Below are 16,772 nucleotides of genomic sequence, written 5' to 3'. Positions count from 1 at the left end.
AGAAACACATGGAACACGAGGGTGCATGTCTCTTCCATTCAGGATTACTGTTTAGCATGACTTGATTACCACTACACTGGCTAGATTAAGAGCCACAGAAAGGGCTACAGTCCTGATGGCAGCACATGACAGGACCCAAAGTTGCTCAAGCATAAGTAATATATAAAATTTGGATCACTCAGACTGAAACCTGGTTGAGTTGGTCTGTGAGTCTGTACCGAAAGGCCACATTCAGAGTCAGTGATGGCATCCAGCATAGAACACGATACCAGCCATGTTCAGAGTTTTTGTTGTTTTCATACTATATGAAAGGACAAATCCAGGTGTTATTGCCAGTCCAAGCTGTTGTTTGACTCAGGAATATATGATTGCTTTTCCAAATCATGGAGTGAATCTAGAAAGAAAAAGAAAATCTAGGTCTCTCTATCCCTCCCTAAGTTAAAGGAATTCCCATTCTCAGGTGCAATGGATCTGGCTCTTCTTCCACAGCCATGAAATTGGGGTCTCTCACACTACCAGGCTATTCACGCAACCTTTTCTCCACTCACCCCTTTTTATCTGAAAAAAATCAGGTGAGAGAGGTGCAAGATTATTTTAACAACATTGAGAACTATAGCATGGCCTAAACTTGGCGACTGTGAGTTACGACAGAGCATATTTAAGAGCTTGACAACCACAGAATCTTCAATGCTAAATAGGATTTGTGCTGTGGGTACAGCTCAGTGGTAGAATGTACCCTTAGAATGCATGAGACCCCAGGTTCAATCCCAGGAATGACAGACAAATAGTATGGGATACATTTGTTTCCCAAAGGCTCATTTTTGGCCAGATGCCACCTGGAAGGTGTAGCACCTTGACTGGAATGGTGTTGCTGTACAAGAAACACAGATATATTCCACCAGGAATGATTAAGGTAGACTCACAAATGTCCAAAATAAATGTGAAGAACCACTCAGAAGGCTACCTGTCAGCATACAAGATTTCAGGGGTGTGGATGCAATTTCCATATTCTAAACATCCAGTTTTTCTTGAATGTGAACCACTGTTTTTAAAGGCTAAAGGCTAATAAAAAATTATGACTGCATCCTTCCTTACCTTTATAATAAAGTTTTTCTCCACCGTGAGATCAAATGAACATCAAAGTATTTAACAGAATTACAACTTTTCACATATCATACATCGACAGTGTTTCCTCTCTACTGGAAGAGGCTAAATATTTAATAGGTCCCTGAGAAACAGGATTTTCATGTTTATTACATAATATGTCTCCAGGATGAGTTCTCATAATGCTGCATCGTGATCAGATTCCAATGGCTCTCACACATTCCTTAAATTCCTGGGGAGTCTTGAGAATAGAAAGCTTTCAAGTCTTTGAAATAAACTGGCATAATTGAGGGCTCCTCCACCTTCTTCACATTAATAAGGTTTTTCATCAGTAAAAATTCCAGTGTGATGATTAAGACGTGAAGAATTCCTAAAGGATTTTCGGCATTCCTTCCATTCAAAGGGTTTCTGTTCAGTTTGAGTTATTAAATGTTCTGTTAGCAAATAAAGCCTATTATAGGTGTTCCCACATTCCTGATATTTATAGGGCTTCTCCCTAGTGTGAATTCTTACATGATGATATAGGTTTGAAGATGTAGTGAAGGATTTCCCACATTCCTTACATTCATAGGGCTTCTCCCCTGTGTGAGTTCTTACATGTTCAGCTAGGCTTGAAGAAACAGTGAAGGCTTTCCCACAATACTTACATTTATACGGTTTTATTCCAGTATGAATTCGGACATGCTTATTAAGACATGAGGAATTTCCAAAAAATTTCCCACATACCTTACATTGAAAGGGCTTTTCCCCTGTGTGAGTTTTTACATGTTCAGTCAGTAGGTAACACCTTTTGTAGGCTTTCCCACATTCTTTACATTCGTAAGGTTTCTCTCCAGTGTGGGTTCTTATATGCACAATGAGACATGAGGAAGTTGTGAAGGCTTTCCCGCATTCCTTACATTCATAGGGCCTCTCTCCAGTGTGAGTTCTGACATGTTCAGCTAGGCTTGAGGAAACAGTGAAAGCTTTCCCACAGTATTTACATTTATAGGGTTTTACTCCAGTATGAATTCGAATGTGCTTATTACGGCAGGCAGAACTTCTAAAGGACTTTCCGCATAACTTACATTCAAAGGGCTTCTCCACCGTGTGAGTTTTTAAATGTTCAGTCAGCAAGTAACACCTTTTGTACGCTTTTCCACATTCCCTACACTGATAAGGTCTCTCTCCAGTGTGAGTTCTTACATGTTTCCGTAGGTATGAGGAAGCATGGAAGGCTTTTCCACACTTTTCACATTCATAGGGCTTCTCTCCAGTGTGAGTTCTTATATGTTTACGCAGGTAGGAAGAAGCATGGAAGGCTTTACCGCATTCCTCACATTGATAGGGTTTCTCTCCAGTATGAATTCTTAGGTGTTCGGTTAGGTTTGACGCGGCAGTGAAGGCTTTCCCACATGCCTTACATACATAGGGCTTCTCTCCAGTGTGTGTTTGTACATGTGTGGTAAGGCCTGAGCGTTTAGTGAAGGCTTTTCCACATTCTTTACATTTATAGGGTTTCTCTCCAGTATGAATTCTGAAATGTTCAGTTAGACTTGAAGAAGTAGTGAAGGACTTCCTACATTCCTTACATTCATAGAGTTTCTCCCCTGTGTGGGTTCGCATGTGACTGTTAAGATTTGAAGAATAACCAAATACTTTTCCACAAACCTTACATTCATAGGGTTTCTCCCCAGTGTGGGTTCGCATATGACTATTTAGATTTGAAGAATATCCAAATACTTTCCCACAAACTTTACATTCATAGGCTTTTATGGTATACATTTGAATAGGCACAGTTCCATTTGTGGGAAAAGTAAAATCTCCTGCATACTGCTTCAGTTCAAAGAGTTTTTCTCCATTGTGATTTCTCAAATGAGCCTGAAAGTATGGCTGACTAAGGAAGGCATAGTCATTGCATTCAAAAGATTTGTCTTGTGTGACGTTTCTCTGGTAAATGACATTTGGAGTCAGGCTAAAGGCTCTTTCACACTGACTCAATGCAGATAGTGTCTCTTCAGTAGAGGTTTTGTGAGGAGTAGGAAAATACCTTCCATACTGATTAGAGTCACAAGGGTTTCTTGAATTTTGAATTTTCATGTGTGTCTTGAAATATGAGTGTTCACTGAAGATTTCTCCATATTGCAGATAGTTATAGAGTTCGCCTGCACTGTGGTTTCCCACCTGTTGATAAGGGATGAAATACAGTTAAAGGATTTTTCAGACTTAATGGATTGAAAACAAAAACAAAAACAAACAATTATGATTCTTACTATTTTCATTACATGTATATAGTTCCTGCTCTATGAACTTCTCTCAAATTGAATGAAGGAGTATTGCAAGGATTCTGTACTATCCGTTCTAACCTTAGGATGATCCCTGTATGTTCTCATAAAATTCTTTTAAGAATTCCAGTACCCAACTATATATGTGGGAATGTGTACTTCTTGGAACTCTGAAGGTCCAGGTTTTGAGCTAGGATTAGAGTATCCTAAATTCATCACATTCAGGATCTCAGGACCCCTTCAGAGACATTTCCCCAGCTAGGGTCAATGATACTTCTCTCAAGCATCTCTTGGGCCAGGGATGCAGCTCAGTGGTAGAGTGCTTGACTAGCTCAAGGTCTTGGTTTGATCTCCAGCACCACCAATAAATAAATAAAAAATAAAAAATCTCATTGATACTGATTTTTGCTAAGAGAATTCCCCATCTTTTGCGAGTATGGTAAATGAAGGTTCACCAATACTGCAACCTCCTCACTGTTGACAAATGGTTAAACAATGATTAAAGAATATCTTTAGAGGGTAAATATAATTTTTACCATTTTCACTTTTTCATATAGTTATTGCCATGTGTATTCTATAGAACTCAATGAAGGAACAATAGGACTAAAGTTCTGTGATAGCTGTTCTAATGTTAAAAAAAATTAGGATTTTCATATAATTGCTTTAAAAATTCCATGTCCAGTTGCATATGTGAAACTGTGTATTTGTGGGACTCCTGAAGGAACTGGCTTCACACCAGTCTGGGATACCCCCAAATTCATATTATATTCAAAGTACTTCTCCTGACATATTGCTCCCACTCCCACTTGGGTGAATGTTACTATCTATAGCAGAATTCACATCTTCTCTGAGTGTGGAAAATAACAAACATCTTTTGTTGACCTTACCATTTTTATCCCACTGGAAATTTGTTCCCTCAAAATATTCTGCTGAAATGCTGACTCTTCAGTGCTAACTTGCATTTTCCATTCTAAATATAAACAGAAAGACAAATTTAAGATTTGGAGAAAGAAATGTAGATTGTAGAAGTTAAAAATGATAGACCTTCTGTGTATTTTTTTCCCCTTTCTTTCTTTCTTTCTGGATTGAACCCAGGGGCACTCAACCACTGAGTCACATTTCCAGTCCTTTTTATATTTTATTTAGAGACATGGTCTCACTGAGTTGCTTAGGGCCTCACTAAGTTGCTGAGGCTGGTTTTGAACTTGCAATCCTCCTGCCTATGCCACTACACCCAGCCTGTGTATTTATTTTCAAATTAAACATTGTATTAAAAAAAGTGGGCTGGTTTGTCAATCACCAGTATACTACTTGCCATGCATTCCTGGGTTCAACCTCCAGAGTCAAAAGAACAAAACAGAACAAAAACAAAAGATAAAAGAAAAAACATGGAAAAAAGAAAGCAAAGTTTGAGCATTTTAACTAGATAAAAAAATTTAGCAATGGTAAAGTTGTAGATCACAGTTTTAAACAGTTTATTACAAACTTTCTTTGAAAATTATAACTGATGATGAACAAGAATAATAATATCAGGCATGAAAAGAAGCAAAGATCTAGACAAAGAACAAACAACAAAATGATTATTAAAAAAGAAAAGACAACAGTTCACTTTGAAGATCACAAGAAAGTCTGAGTAGACAGAGTATAAGAAGCTGAGGATTTTCTACCTTCTCAGAGTAATGTCCCAAACCTTCTTAAATCAAGTACATCTTAAAAAGTTTCATTGTCCTTCCAAACTCAATAAACTTCTCTTTGATCAGAGTTGCCCTCCAGACTCACCTTGGAGACCTGTCTGCACATTCTCTTCTTGTTCCAACCATGAGATGAGACTGGGTTTGATGGGTTCACATCCTGTACATGGGGAAAGACATTCATGCAACAGATCATAAAGAGTATAATTCTAATTATACTGTTTCTAATGAAAGCAGGAAAATTATTTCAAAAGAGTAAAGTATACAGGTATCACCTCTTTCCATACCCCAAAATGGTCAGTTACCACTGAATCCTAAAACGCAAATTAATGCTTATTTACATAAAAACAAAACACTAACGCTGAATCAAATAGAAAGTAGAGTGAAACAAAAAGATTCTTGTTCTTCTGGGGAAAAACTACACCAGTGACTCACAAATTATAATGCATCAGATGCACCTGGGTAGCTTGCTTAAACTCACAGGACAGGGATCTATCTGGAGTTTCTGATTCAGTATGTCATAGGAAGAGACTGATAATTTACATTTCTAACAGGATGATGGTGATTTGTTCATCTTGGACCACATTTTGAAAACCACCACATTAGATCACGGTTTTGCTTTCCACACTTTTAGTTACCTACCATAAACTAGGGTCCAAAAATACTAAGTAGTAAATGCCAGAAATAATCCCCAAGTTTTAAATCACATAATGTTCTGAGTAGCTGATAAAAGCTCACAATGTTCTGTTCTGTCCTATTCATGGGATATGAATCATCCTTTTATCCATCACAAACACATGTTGTATGCTATCTGCCTGTAAGTCTTTTTTTTTTTTTTTGGCCATGGGGAGGGGTACCAGGGGTTGAACTCAGGGACACTTGACCACTGAGCCAGATCCCCAGCCCTGCTTTTTGTATTTTATTTAGACACAGGGTCTCACTGAGTTGCTTAGCACCTTGTTTTTTTTTTTTTTTTTCCTTTGTACTAGGGATTGAACTCAGAGATACTCAACCACTGAGCCATATCCCCAGCCCTATTTGGTATTTTATTTAGAGACAGGGTCTCACTGAGTTGCTTATCGCCTCATTCTTGCTGAGACTGGGTTTGAACTCAAGATCCTCCTGCCTCAGACCTCCAAAGTCACTGGGATTACAGGCATGCAACTACCACGCCCAACCTGTTAGTCTTTTAGTAGTCATCTCACTTATCAGGTTGACTGTCACAGTATTGCAAATAACCCTTGTTTTACCTAATAATAATAATGGACCCAAAGTAAACAGTAGTGATGATGACCATTTGAACATGCCAAAGAGAAGCCACAGTGCTCAATTTAAGTGAAAAGTTGAAGTTCTTGACTTAATAAGGAAAAGAAAAAACATCATATGCTAAGGTTGCTAATATCTACTATAAGAAGGAGTCTTCAATCTGTGAAATTGTGAAGTAGGAAAAAGAAATGCATGCTATTTTTGCTATTGCACCTTAAAATATTATTGAATTTGTATGAGGTCAGTTTCAGACCTCCAATGGGGCTCTGGAACATATCCCCCATGGATAAAGGGGAATCACTGTATTAGGGCAGTCTATGCTCCTATTATTCCCCAGTATTCAGAGTTGAGATCACTGATTGTGCAGTACTAAAAGTACAGAACATCCATCTCTTCCCCAAGCTACAAGGAACGATGGCACTCTTACCTAATGAGGCCAGGTTCTGGTAGTTCTCCAGCATCACATCTCTGTATAGGTCTCTCTGAGTTTGATCCAACAAAATCCACTCTTCTTGAGTGAAATCCACAGCCACATCCTCAAAGATCACCAAGTTCTAAATTGTTACACACATGGTAGCCTGAGTAATAAGTAACAATAGTAACATCTCTACCAAAGTTGACTACACATTGAGGAAGTGAGGCCAAGGATCTGAGGGTTTTCACTGTCTACTGAAAAGTTCAGTGGTCCCAGGAACTCTTCTCTCCACCCACATGCACTCACTGCCCATCTTCTGAATCATGGTTTTTATGGCCTACTGAAACATAAATTTATCTCACCACACTAGACTAGAAGCTCTTCTCTGTATACTCCTAAACACATTGCACATGCTTGATGAACATGACAAATGAATAGTCTTTTGTGGAAAAGGACACTTTTTTCTTCCTTAACATCTGGCAGAGTACGTGGCAAAATGCTAATCATACCTCTGTCACCATAAGTGTCATCATTATTTAGCAATTACTGAAATACTGGGATGATTTTCAGGTAGTACCTCATCGATAAGAAGCCATTCCATGGGTAAATTCAGTTGGGGACTCAGTCCTTGACTGAGGCTCTACTGCCTTTAAGTAGTTATGTAGATAAGTCTGTCTAGAAGAAAATGTGCCTACCTGGGGAAGACAAGCATGTTATTTGTCGGACAGTTTCTGCATACCTGATAACAGTTTGTCAGGCAGTCTGCCATCTTTCCTGCCTTTATCTTTTCTTCAAGTAGGCTGAATGCGTCCCTGGAAAGAAGAGCTCCTAGAAAAGAAAGAAGGCATGAAAACCTGGAACTGCCCTAATTCCTACATTTACATGCCTAGGAGCCATTCCACCCTAGCATGAAACTGCCATGTAATTCTGCACATTTGAAACACACACACACACACACTCACACTCACACACACACACACGCTCATATGTGCACTACTGCCATACAATGTCAGAGCAGTCCTGTCTCACCTAGAACTAGAAACAGGAATGGTGAACTGTGCTGCCCATTACAAAAACTATGACAGTCTCATTTTACAGGTAAGCAAACTTAAACTCAGAGAAATAGTCTTAATTTATTCATGGTGAAAAATCTCAAGAATATTGTGCAGCACATACACCAGGGGGCTGATATTATCTAGCCCACTTTGACATCTCCAAAAAGAACAGCTGGGTGGCATGACTGCTCAGGCCTGGTCACTGGGCTCTGTTACACAAGGAGGACGTATAGCGGAATCTCTGAATCTCTGTAAAAGAGCATTAACAGGACTGGTCATGGGTTAATCAATGGCTGTCATTCTGTGAGGCTGAAAGTGAAATTTGCTGGAATGCTCTTTTCTTAGATGCCAAGACCACTTTAGGCAGTTTAGAATCTTGGTGGATAATGGAACTCTCCATTCCTCCTTATACAGCAGTACTTCATCAGTCACCAGACATTGGCTTACTCTCCACAGATGATATAAGTAAAAGCCACTAAATACACTGTAGTCTGTTGACACAAATATTACTAACACCCACTGTCATTTACTGAGGACCAGAAAGTATAAATTTGCACTATAAGATTGGTATATACATAAAGTCACTTAGGTATCCTACCAACCATTCATAGTAGATCTCAGTATCTCTATTTAATGCTGGAAAAGAAAAAAAAAAAAAAAAAAAAACTGGATTCAAACTCTAAAAGGATTTGCTCCCTATCACTCATTTTGGAAGTGGTGAACCAGGGCCTGACTGCAGTTCAGTTGGTTCCTACACTGATCTCCTGAGGTTGATTCACAGTCCAGGATGACTAGAAGTTGGTCTAGACCTGCAATGTCTAAAGCACCACAATGTAGTGACTCACCATGTGTCAGTGATCATTTCATATGAAACCAGGATCATGGAAAATAATTTTTAAAATTTGATTTTTCCTTGCAGTGCTAGAAATGGAACCCAGGGCCTCACACATAGTAGGCAAGCACTCTATTGCCACTGAGCTAATCTCCAGTCCTAGGATTTTAATTTTTTTATTTTTACTTTATGTACTGGGGATTGAACCCAGGGGTGTTTAAACACTGAACCACATCCTCAGCTCTTTTTATTTTTTATTTTGAGACAGGATCTTTCTAAGTTGCTTAGGGTCTTGCTAAGTTGCTGAAGTTGGCCTCAAACTTGCAATCCTCCTGCCTCAGTGTGACTTTTTTTTTTTTTTTTTTTTTGGAAAGGAATAGGATTTATTCAACTGTGAAGATAGAAACAAAACTCTCACAGGGAAAAAGGGGACCCTGAGGAGGCTTACCCTGGGTATGACTTTTAATAGTTAAAGTAGCTAGATGACTAAAATTTGGACACAGTGATGACCTACAGTTAGTGAGGTTGACATGCCAGACCTCCCTGGCATAAGGTGACAGAAGGAATCCTAGAACCAGGAAAGTTCTACTGAATTTTTCATCTGATTTCCACACCCCTCCCATCCTTACCCTAACCTATATCGATGACCCAGAAGATAATACTCTTTTTATGGAGATAACAAAAAACTATGCCAGGTATTCATGTACTGATACCATCATTGAAATGAGTTCTCCAATTCCAGTGGCAAAAGCCAGAACCCAGAGCAGCAGTAATCAAGTGTATAGCACTTAATCTTTATCCACAAGGCCACATCAACCCTCTTCTTGTTACCACCACCCATGGGCTCACAAAATACTTTACCTACAGAGACAGCATTCACATGGCACTGATTCTTATCAAGAGAACCATTCCAGTGCAAATTAGTGCAACAATTAGAGTGTGTCCCTGCAATCAACTAGTCTTAGCACATACCCCATTACCGAGAAGTGGCTGATCTAAATGAGAGGTGGAATGCCTTCCTGAAAACTCAGTTGCAGGGTCAGTTGTGAGACAACTTTAAGAAAGGGTGGAATTCTGTCTCATAAGACACACTGCTTTGAATCAGAGTCTTATGTACTGTTCCCCCAAAACCAGACTACATGGACCCAGAGATGATGGGTAAGGGTAGAAATGGCTCTACTGACAGAAATTTTGCTTCCAATCCCAATAACTTAGATCACTTTGGGATCTCTGCCCCTATTTGGGCACAATTATAGTCCTAATACCTTTAAAGATTAGATAGCAACCTGGCCATTGGGGGCTTCTTATACCATAACACTAAGAGGAAAATTGGGGGTGGTAGTGGATAATCTATTGTCTAGACTGATAGATCTCAATTACCAAAGGGAAACTGGGGTAATGCTATACACTTGAGGCAGAGAATGAAGACTGGAACCTTAATATTTCCATGCTCCACAGACATGTTCATAAAGCTGGGTGTGGTGGCACATAACTGTACTCTCAGCTACTCCAGAGGCTGAGGCAGGAGCAATGTATGAGCCCATGAGTTCAAAGTCAACCTGGGCAACATAGTGAGACTCCATCTCTTTTTTAAAAAAGAAATAAAATGTTGATAAAATAACTTGGAAAAGGGAGGACATTGGAAGATTTATGTTATTTGCAAATAAAGGTTTAGCTCACTAAGCAGTACAGAACCCAGAAGTTTGGGCTGAGGGGCAGGGAAATACGGAACTGGTCACTGAAGAGGTATATTGACAACATACAGGACGTATACACTGATATATATTTGTAAGTTTGTTCATATGAAAGTGTTTATATAAACTAACCACTCACTTCTATTTCCACATTCTTATTTCATATGTAACTTATTAGGGGTTAAATTTACAATTTAGTTCTTAGGTAGCAGAATATTCAGTGAAAATGTTACTAAGATGAGGAGCTATTAATATGGCCTGTGATGGTGGACTGTATACTTTCTTAGTATGGAAAAGGTTGAGAACTTTTCCCTTTATATATTTAGGTAGACATATACAGTTGTTTTATTATTGTAAGTGAATTCACATGTGTGTGTGGGGATGTCTATGAATGTTGACTAGACAAAGCACAGTCTGTGCCTGTTATCCTTTTAGTCATCTCAGCTTCAGATTTAACTTCAATACCTGCTTTACAACAATGCACTGGATTCTTTAAATCTGCATCATTTACACTAAGCGTGTGAAGTTTAGTCAGTACACAGGGCACTCAAGGAACAAACAAAAAGAAAAAAATTTCTACTGCTGAATCCAGTTGTGCATGGTAGATCAGTGCTGCAGGGGTAAGGACATCCTCTGGTGCTCTGCCCATGCCATGTGGTCAGAACAGTTCCCAAAGGATCTCATCCACACATCAGGCACCACATTCCTGTAACTCTCTTAACATGGACACCTAAAATCTCAAAGGGCTCTTGCTAGAAGAGGAAACTCAACATATGTGTTACCTAACTTCATAGTTTACTTCCTGTGTCTGACAAGATATAGGACACTGAATTCCAGGATGTTTGCTGCACATTGGCCCAATCCGAAATAAGCCTGTCCCAGACCTTTGTTTCCCACAGCCCTCCAGATGTGGACACTGAGCATCCAAGGTCTCAAAATGTTTGTGGCACCCACATTCTGAGTACCTGCCCTCTAGATTCAGTTTGCAGGTGCCTTGAAGTTATACTGCCATACCTCTCAAAGAAACACTGCTTCAAAGCTTCCTGCTTCTAGTGGTGCCAACTCTGCCCACCAACTGTAGTACCTGCAGCTCTGAGCATCTGCTTTGAACATTGTGTGGCTGCTGATTATAGGCAAGTTCAGGCCTAGAGAAGCCCACTAAGGCTTTGTGTACTGGGTTACAACTACCATGGATCACATACATAAGACCCAGCGATCTCCACCTTCTGGTAGCCACCCTCTTGGATGATTCCCTTACCTTAAGTAACCTCTGACTTGTTTCTAACAGAAATGTGGTAAATATGTAGGGATTTTGTAAATGTAATTAAAGTCCCAAGTGAGTTAGGTTTATCAATGGGGAAAATGTCCTAGTGTACTTGACCTAATCATAGAGAAGTCTTTTTAATGAGTGTCTAGGCTCTGCAGTCCAGAAATGAAGAGTGGGCCATGTAGATGTGTAGGAAACACCAACCAACCCAAACTCAGTTTTTTCCACAACACTCACAACACAGATAACTTATGAAATCAGATGTGTTGGAATAGTCCTCATACATAGCAAATAATTCCTTCTGCTGCAGTACTCTAATTCTTTAATTCAGTTCTGACACTATCTACTTGGAGATAGTATTAGATCTCACAGGTTGAGGGCTCAGTACCCAAGACTGCTCCCCTTTATCTATTTACTAATTTATTATGGTACTGGGGATTGAACCCAGAGCCCTTTACTTGCCTGTGCTATGAGCCGAGGTTCCCATAAACCCCTCCTCAAGTTCAATTAATTTGCTTGAGCTTCTTACAGAACTCAGGGAAACACATTTACCAGTTTATTATAAAGGATATTTTATAAAGGATACAGAAGAGGTGTATAGGTGAGGTATACAGGAAGGGGTATGGAGTATCATGCCCTCGTAAATGTCCCATCCTTCAGAAAATTCACTTGTTCCGCTATCTGTGAATTCTCCAAACCCAGTCCATTTGGGTTTTTATGCAGCCTTGACTGCATCGACATGACAGGTAACAAACTGTGCAGAAGGGCCTGTCACTATTCTTCTTGGCCTCTCTTTGTGCAGCAGTCCTTCCTCCAGGTTATGGAGCAGAATCTGCATTTGGATTGCTTCTAATTTAGGGCTCTTATAATAATACTGGTATGAAAAGTATTTACTTTCATCCTGACATGTGCATGCACTGCTCTTGTGTTATACACCCTGCAAACACAAACATTTAGTAGATACTGTTAAGTTTTTAAAATTGTTTCTCTGATAAATTCCCAACCAACAATACTAGTGCATCTTCACAACATCTTCAGAACTCTAAAAAATTGTTTCACTATGTCCCAGGACTGCTAAGTGGCAATCAGAAGGTAACTAGGATATTAACAAGACACTTGGCTCCTTCAGAGCCTTCTGGCAGCCTACAGTGACAGAAGAATTATCTGGTCATGTACCTGTAGAGTGACTCTACCCCCAGATGTGTGTCTATGAGGAGACCCACTGAGGGAATTCAATAGTCATTTGTGGACTGCCGGACAAATGCTATTTCCCACAAGAACATTACAGAACAGCTATACACAAACAGAAGACACAAAGAAACATCAAAATTCAAACATTAGAGTCCTATGATGTGTTTGTCCTTAATATAAATCAAATCACTGTACTCCTGAAAATATAGTGGAGTATTCTTATTCAGGATCAAAGCAGACAAGGCACTGACTTTCTTTCTGAAAGTAAGTACCTGAAGTTAAAATCTGTTCCTTATTTTTCTCCAGAATAACTTTAAGGGGTGTGTGTGTATATATATATATATATATATATTTTTTTTGAGTTGGCAATGGACCTTTATTTTATTTATTTATTTATACGTGGTGCTGAGAATCGAACCCAGTGCCTTGCACGTGCTAGGCAAGTGCTCTGCCACTGAGTCGCAACCCCAGTCCAGTTTTTTTTTTTTTTAAGTTCACTTAGAAACTGTCAAATGGTATAAAGATTAAGGGAGGGGAAAATTTAATGTATGGCAAAATTAAATGAACATTTGTCTTTTGACCTAGACTTCAATCCTGAAAGTTTACCTTGAAAATAAACCTCCACAAATGGGAAGAAAAAAGAATTGTATTTGCTGCATTTTATTCATGGATTAGGAAGAAAGGTTGCTAAAGAATTAAAACATTCCTTTTTTTTAATAGACTTTTTAAAAATAGTATACGGACATGATATTTTTATTTATTTATTTATTTTTATGTGATACAGAGGATTGAACCCAGTGCCTCACAGGTGCTAGGCAAGCATTCTACCACTGAGTTACAACTCCAGTCCCAGAATTAAACATTCAGAGTGTCAAAGGTTCAAACCAGGGCTGGGGAGATAGCTCAGTCGGTAGAGTGCTTGCCTTGCAAGCACAAGGCCCTGGGTTTGATCCCCAGCATCGCAAAAAAAAAATTTAAAAAAAAAAAAAAAGGTTCAAACCACAAGTTACTTTCTTATTCAAATGGAAAAATCAATCTTTAAAACAGGTTACTACGATGGCTATTACCTTAAGCAAGTATCAAACTTCCCACCACTAACAGAAGGACAGTATAAATGTATGTGATCCTGATAAAATGCAATTGGAGCACAAAATATTACCTAAAAAATATTTGGCAAATGATTTTTTGAATTCTCTACACCAGGGGTATGGAGTATCATGCCCTCGTAAATGTCCCATCCTTCAAAATATTCTCTACACTTTTAAAGTTAAAGCCTGGTTTTTTGGTTTACTGAACAAAATCATGCTTGTTTACTAACCTATCTGGCTGCTTGACTACAAAACAGACATGGTCTGCAAAGCATCAAGTACTTACTACATGGCTCTTTTCACACACAGTTTTCCAACCTCTACTAGGGATCCAATCATCAATTACAGGAAACTGAAGAAATGGAGGGACCATTTAAACATGCCACGAGAAGACAATAATAAGTAACAGAATGTATGACTTTTTAAAAGGATGACTGGCTCTTCAAAAAGCCAATATAATGGATAAACAACAGGTGATGCTCAAAAGGACTAAAAGACATAAACAAATGTAATAAGAAACCTTGAGTGGATTTTAGATCCAAGAACATCCAAAAACATATTTTGGAACAATGTGAATAAATTAACATTTGCTTGAGTAGACATGAGACAAAACTATGTATATATGTTTTCTTTTTATGGGTTTGTGTGTGCTGGGGATTGAACTCAGGGCCTCCTGCATGCACTATACCAAAGTTCACTATTCATTTTCTTGAATAAAATAGTAGTATTGTGGATTTAATCCCTTTCTTTAGAAGATGCATCACCAAGTATTTAATGTTCAATATCCTGTTTACAATTTATTTTCAACAGGCTTGCTTTCAAATACAATAACGTGTACCTGGGGAAAGAGCAAACATAAAAAAAATGCTAAAAATTAGTGAACCTACTTGTTACGATTTAGATATGAGGTGTTCTCCAAAAGCTCATGTCTGAGACAATACAAGAAAATTTAGAAGTGAAAAGATGAGTTGTGAGAGTCTTGTCTTAATCAGTGCATTAATCCACTTGAATGGTGGTGCTTGGCAGGCAGGTAGGGGAGGCTGGAGGCTATAGGTTATTGGTGGCATATTGGGTCTATATTTTGTCTCTCACGGCAGAGCGCTCTCTCCGCTTTCTGATTGCCATGACCTGAGCTGCTTTCCTCCTCCATACCCTTCTGCTATGGTGCTCTGCCTACCTCATGCCAAAGCAACCAACCACCTATGGACTGAGACCTCTCAAACCATGAACACCAAATAAACTTTTACTCCTCTACATAGTTGCCAGATCTTTTGATCACAGCAGCGAAAAGCCGGCTAACACACTACTACAATGTGTACATGTCATATGTTATGTTCAAATGACCCGTTAGTAGCTTCAAATTTTTCCAAAGAAAAATGTGGGGAAAAAACATACTTCGTCTAACTAGCTTGTCAAAAGATAAACTCGCTTTTTCTACATCTAGTGCAATAACACCTCCATCCTTTACTAGAGGCCCGGCTTTTAAATTCTGTGGGGATGGATGTACAGCCCTAAGAAAGTCAAATGAAGAGAATGCCTGTAAATTCGAGGTTTTGTTTAGAAAAAGACTCGTGGTCTACAAAGGTTCGTTTTCACAATAAAAAATACGCACACCGTCGGCACCTAAGAAAGTACATTTGTCTTTCTAGCAGAAAATAATGTGTGAAAAGTAACTATATGACGCGCAAAGGAACGGCAGAATCTCACACGAAACACCGATTTGCCTAAGAAAAGGAGAAAGAGGTCCTCCTGAACCCTGCTCGCGTCGCCCGCGGAGCGCTGGGCTGGCACTCGGGGCAGGCGCTCCAGCCCAGCCCAGCCCAGCCCCACGCAGTTTCCTCGCAGTGCTCACCCGATCTCGCAGCAGTCGCCAGGTACTAGAGGCGGGAGGACACTGCGGCGTCAACACGACTCCAACGGCGGAAAGTCCTCTTCTTTCCAAAAAGAAAATTTACAAAGGGAGCTTTTGAACAGGGCAGCACAGGGGATGAACCCCCGAGGGTTTCAACGTCACTTCCCGGGCCCACGGTCCGACGGCGCTCTCGGACCCGCGGCCGCAGCCGCGACAGCGGATTGGCCAGTCTTTATACCGAGGTGCCTTCGCGGCCGGGCCAACACCCCTTCCGCCTCAAGGAGGCCCCTCCAGGCGGAACGCACCCGGACCTGGACGGTCCCCACCACTGGAGAAGCCAGGAGGGTCCGGGTCGCGCGGAGATTGCGTCAGGAAAAGTGAGTCGCGTCATGACGTCACCTCCGCCTCCCGCCGCAGACAACTGGATCTGAGAGAGCAGAGAAATCCTGGTTTATTCCCGCGTGGACCGGGAAGGACCCCCGGGGTGGGCTCGCCGTGGGACGTGAGGGCAGAAACACCAGAGCTGTAGGCGGTTAGAACGCGGCCTTGGGCGGGGCTACGGCGGGACCGGGCCTGCGCGGGTGTGGACGGCGGAATAGACCGGAATCCCGCCCCCCATGTTCCTGGAGCCCTTAAAACTATGTCACGTGTTGGTAAATCTGTCAATCAGTGGAATGATTGACATACACTTGGTCTAATCGTTAACTATTTCTTTATTTGGATACCCTACTAAACTCTACATGTCGATTGCTTTACGCTTACAAAGATATATATTTTTAGAAACCTCGAATTGTTTTTCTTCTTCATATATTTCTACTGTTCAGGTCTTAGGAGATGATTCAGGGCCTCCCATTTGGATAGTAAAATAGTGCTGATATCAGGCATTCTTCATTTATTCAGTACATGGAGTGGTATTTCTCCTGCCATACGACTTGGCTGTGGTTTTCTGTAGGTAGCATTTGTAGAGTTAACAAATATTTTTTTTCTTTTTCTTTTGTTTGTTGGTGCTGGGAATAGAACCTGGGACCTATGCATTCTAAGCACTAATTCCAC

At 40.0% G+C, this 16,772-nt stretch overlaps 1 protein-coding gene across 2 annotated transcripts; it reads right to left on the bottom strand.

Annotated features, from left to right (window-relative positions):
- Positions 1 to 1,181: 1,181 nt before the first annotated feature.
- Positions 1,182 to 15,985, bottom strand: LOC124968518 (zinc finger protein 121-like). 2 transcript variants are annotated; one of them, XM_047531048.1, is made up of 6 exons: positions 15,720 to 15,985; positions 7,480 to 7,568; positions 6,753 to 6,879; positions 5,148 to 5,219; positions 4,256 to 4,338; positions 1,182 to 3,267 (listed from the first exon to the last, which is right to left on the bottom strand). In XM_047531048.1, exons 2-6 carry the CDS (start codon positions 7,507 to 7,509, stop codon positions 1,417 to 1,419), a joined length of 2,163 nt encoding a protein of 720 aa, XP_047387004.1. In that variant the 5' UTR covers positions 7,510 to 7,568; positions 15,720 to 15,985; the 3' UTR covers positions 1,182 to 1,416. The 2 variants fall into 2 exon arrangements, with proteins under 2 accessions (XP_047387004.1, XP_047387005.1); XM_047531049.1 differs by lacking the exon at positions 15,720 to 15,985 and having other exon boundaries at positions 6,753 to 6,903; positions 7,480 to 7,569.
- Between the last annotated feature and the right edge of the window lie 787 nt (positions 15,986 to 16,772).

Source organism: Sciurus carolinensis, chromosome 17 (genome assembly GCF_902686445.1).
Source record: "Sciurus carolinensis chromosome 17, mSciCar1.2, whole genome shotgun sequence".
Taxonomy (NCBI): domain Eukaryota; kingdom Metazoa; phylum Chordata; class Mammalia; order Rodentia; family Sciuridae; genus Sciurus; species Sciurus carolinensis.
The sequence above is the reverse complement of the archived record's forward strand: the minus strand, read 5'-3'. Positions and strand labels throughout refer to the sequence as shown.

Bases quoted from the DNA above. Each gene is read 5' to 3' on its own strand.
- LOC124968518 (XM_047531048.1), bottom strand. From the start codon at position 7,509: ATGGCAGACTGCCTGACAAACTGTTATCAG. The intron at 6,880-7,479 runs GTATGCAGAAAC...GTAACAATTTAG, and splicing joins GCCTGACAAACTGTTATCAG to AACTTGGTGATCTTTGAGGA. The intron at 3,268-4,255 runs GTAAGGTCAACA...CCTTATCAACAG, and splicing joins TTTCCAGTGGGATAAAAATG to GTGGGAAACCACAGTGCAGG.